Genomic DNA, 3,062 nt, shown 5'->3' with positions numbered 1-3,062 from the left:
CCTGCAAAAGAAAACAAGGCTGAACAGTCCTAAAAGGCCATCGGCCGTAACACTTTTAAAAAACAAAAGTAAAAAATTCAGCTTGAGAGTTCCTATCACAATCTCCCTCCCAATTCTGCATGGCCTGAAGGGTCTGTTCTCTGTTGTCCATATAAAGTACTACAGAAATTTAACTCTGCTGTACCCTCAAAAGAACATGTTTGGCACCAATCTGCTGCAGCGTGGCTGTCATTGAAAATAGCCTTTAATTTGTTTAAAAAAAGAAAAAAAGTTTGGTGAGGGTATTCAGTATGTTGATAATAATAATAATTTAACTTTATTGATCTCGCATTGGAGAAATTAACTCTCTGCATTTAACCCATCCCTTTGGGAGCTGTGGGCTGCCATCATGGAAAATGTACCTTTAGCTTCTTTTGGTATTTTCTCATCTCTAAGAGCAAGAAAATAATTATTTAGTATAGGATGAAAATATCTAACTTAAGTGTGAATGTTTTTTTCAGCATTTGGGTAGTATGGTGCAAACAAAGAGCCCTGCAATGACTGTCAGCAGTCAGCTGCCTGAATAGGTGAAACATATATGCCATCACTGACGGGCAAATAGTCAAGAAGTAAGCAAATGACTGAGCAAACAAAAAATACACAATTAACAGATTCTTGCTGCTTCCACTGTGGGAAAAAGGTCACACTCCAACCTTGAAGGTCACATCTAAAGAAATGTCAGCACAACACAAATTCAGCTCTGTATATAATATTATTTTATAACAAATATAGCAACTAAGTTGTGAGAATTTTTAACACATTTTCAAGAATTTATAAAATTAGAAAACTACTTTATGAATGTTTTTTACTACACCTATTTTTCAGCGACGGTAACGATAAACAAATTTAAAAATGCATTAATAAAATGTATATTTGTTACTTGTCTAGCCTAGCTAAGCTATTCTTAGACAATTTGTAGTTATTAATGGATAATATTGTATTATTTTATATTAGGACACACTGTATAATAAGACAACTGTGCAGTGACTCTTTGCTATCCTTTCAGCAGGTCATGCCATGCTATTAGGACATATATTTAACATTTTAAATATACTGTTACTTTATTTTTTGGTTCTAACACTTCTTATTAATTCAACAACAATAATGACATCATCAATAGAAAATACTTATTTACTAACAGTCAGTAGCTTGGTAGAATCCTGGCATCTTTGAGTATTCAACGGCCACTTATTTCACTGTGCCAATGTACTTCAACAGATTTTTTTATATTACCATATTTTTTTTCTTATCAAGAAACAAACCACTCACACAAACAGTTACACAAGGTGTAACAAGGTGGCATTTCTCACAGACCTCTGATCTAGAAGTTAAATATAGATGCATTTTTCTGAGTTATTTGAGGATGTTTATCTTATTCAGTGGATAACTCAAGAGNAACCTAAGTGTGAAAATGTTTTCAGCATATGGGTAGCATGGTGCAAGCAAAGAGTCCTGCAATGCTGTCAGCAGTCAGCTGCCTGAAGAGGTGAAACACATATGCCATCACTGACGGGCAAATAGTCAAGAAGTAAGCAAATGACTGAGCAAACAAAAAATACACAATTAACAGAGTCTTGCTGCTTCCACTGTGGGAAAAAGTCACACTCAAATGTCAGCACAACACAAATTCAGCTATGTATATAATATTATTTTTATAACAAATATAGCAACTAAGCTGTGAGAATTTTTAACACATTTTCAAGAATTTATAAAATTAGAAAATTACTTTATGAATGTTTTTTACTACATTTTTTACACCTATTTTTCAGCGATGGTAACAATAAACAAATTTAAAAATGCATTGAGAAAATGTATATTTGTTACTTGTCTAGCCTAGCTAAGCTATTCTTAGACAATTTGTAGTTATTAATGGACAATAAAGATTGGCATAGACCTTTCATATATTATTTTACCTGTTTCCATACAGACATATATATGGCATCCTGTGGCATCTTCTTGACCAGTGAATTCTACCGAGGACACGCTGTATAATAAGACAACTGTGCAGTGACATGATTATTTGGAGGAAGTATTAGGCTAACAGTCATCTATAACAAATTGTTTGCCCAAACACAATATGCAGCAACAGCCATGGCACTCCAAAAAAGTTATAAAAACAATCCACTGGACTTTGTTTCCAAGTTTGAAGACATTTCGGTTCCCAGGAAGCTTGTTTAATTCAAAATGTCAGAATTAGCGTTGAGCTCAAAGCTTTATATAGAAGCCCGGACACTTGTTTTGGCTTAGAAAACATACAAATTGAACCAATTTGGATGTCAACATTTGGATGTCAACTAGGGTTAACATTGATAAGGAGGTCAGACATGCTCTCGTCAACCAGACCCGCTCTATACAGTGATTAAGGGATTTAGTGGTTAGGGTAGACGTTATGACACAATTATATCAGCAGGTGCTACGTTGCAAATGCTTAAGTTAACACCTGCATTTAAATCCAAGTTCCACTGGTTTCCTGCATCTTTGTCACACTGATGAAAAATCACAACAAAAGACGTCATTCATTAATTCCAAAATGGAAGGTCTTTTTGAGAAAACCCTAAGGACCAAGAACCAACATCTCCATCTAGTGGTAAAAGTATTAATGTCACCTCCGGATGTGCCCAGCTGGACTGACGGGCAGCAGGCCAGAGAGGAAGCAGTCTGAGTGCTGCTGTACAGATTTTCTTTGCTTCCCTACCTGTGTGTGTTTTCTTAAGGAAATCTAAGTGTTTTCCACTTCTTAGTTATGCTTAACTTGATCATTATTCCAGTTTACAGTCCTTATTGACTCAGTTTTATTTGACTTCAAACAAGAGCGGCAAGACAGGGTTCAATTTCATGTCAGCCTAGTGAACAGCTTTCCATGTGTTTGTAAAATATTGGAACTGATGGATTTGTGGAAACACTCCATTTAAGGTAGGGGAGAGTGGGGCAGTTGCAACAGGTTAGAAATTTATATCAGTTTCTCATTGGTTTTTGTATTAGAATGACAAAGTAAAAAAAAAGATCATATCTGTCCCCTACAC

The 3,062-nt window shown here is 35.3% G+C and overlaps 1 protein-coding gene across 1 annotated transcript in view; it reads right to left on the bottom strand.

The window, feature by feature from the left end:
* The window catches only part of LOC107094204 (von Willebrand factor A domain-containing protein 5A-like), a 25,556-nt gene extending 23,594 nt beyond the window's left edge, over positions 1-1,962 (bottom strand). The window contains exon 1 of the mRNA XM_015389692.1: positions 1,953-1,962. Within this exon, the coding sequence (XP_015245178.1) occupies positions 1,953-1,962 (10 nt within the window). The remainder of the gene's footprint in view (positions 1-1,952) is intronic.
* Positions 1,963-3,062: the final 1,100 nt, after the last annotated feature.

This window comes from Cyprinodon variegatus, unplaced genomic scaffold (genome assembly GCF_000732505.1).
Source record: "Cyprinodon variegatus isolate N-32 unplaced genomic scaffold, C_variegatus-1.0 Scaffold470, whole genome shotgun sequence".
NCBI lineage: Eukaryota > Metazoa > Chordata > Actinopteri > Cyprinodontiformes > Cyprinodontidae > Cyprinodon > Cyprinodon variegatus.
This window is presented reverse-complemented; position numbering and strand designations above follow the sequence as displayed.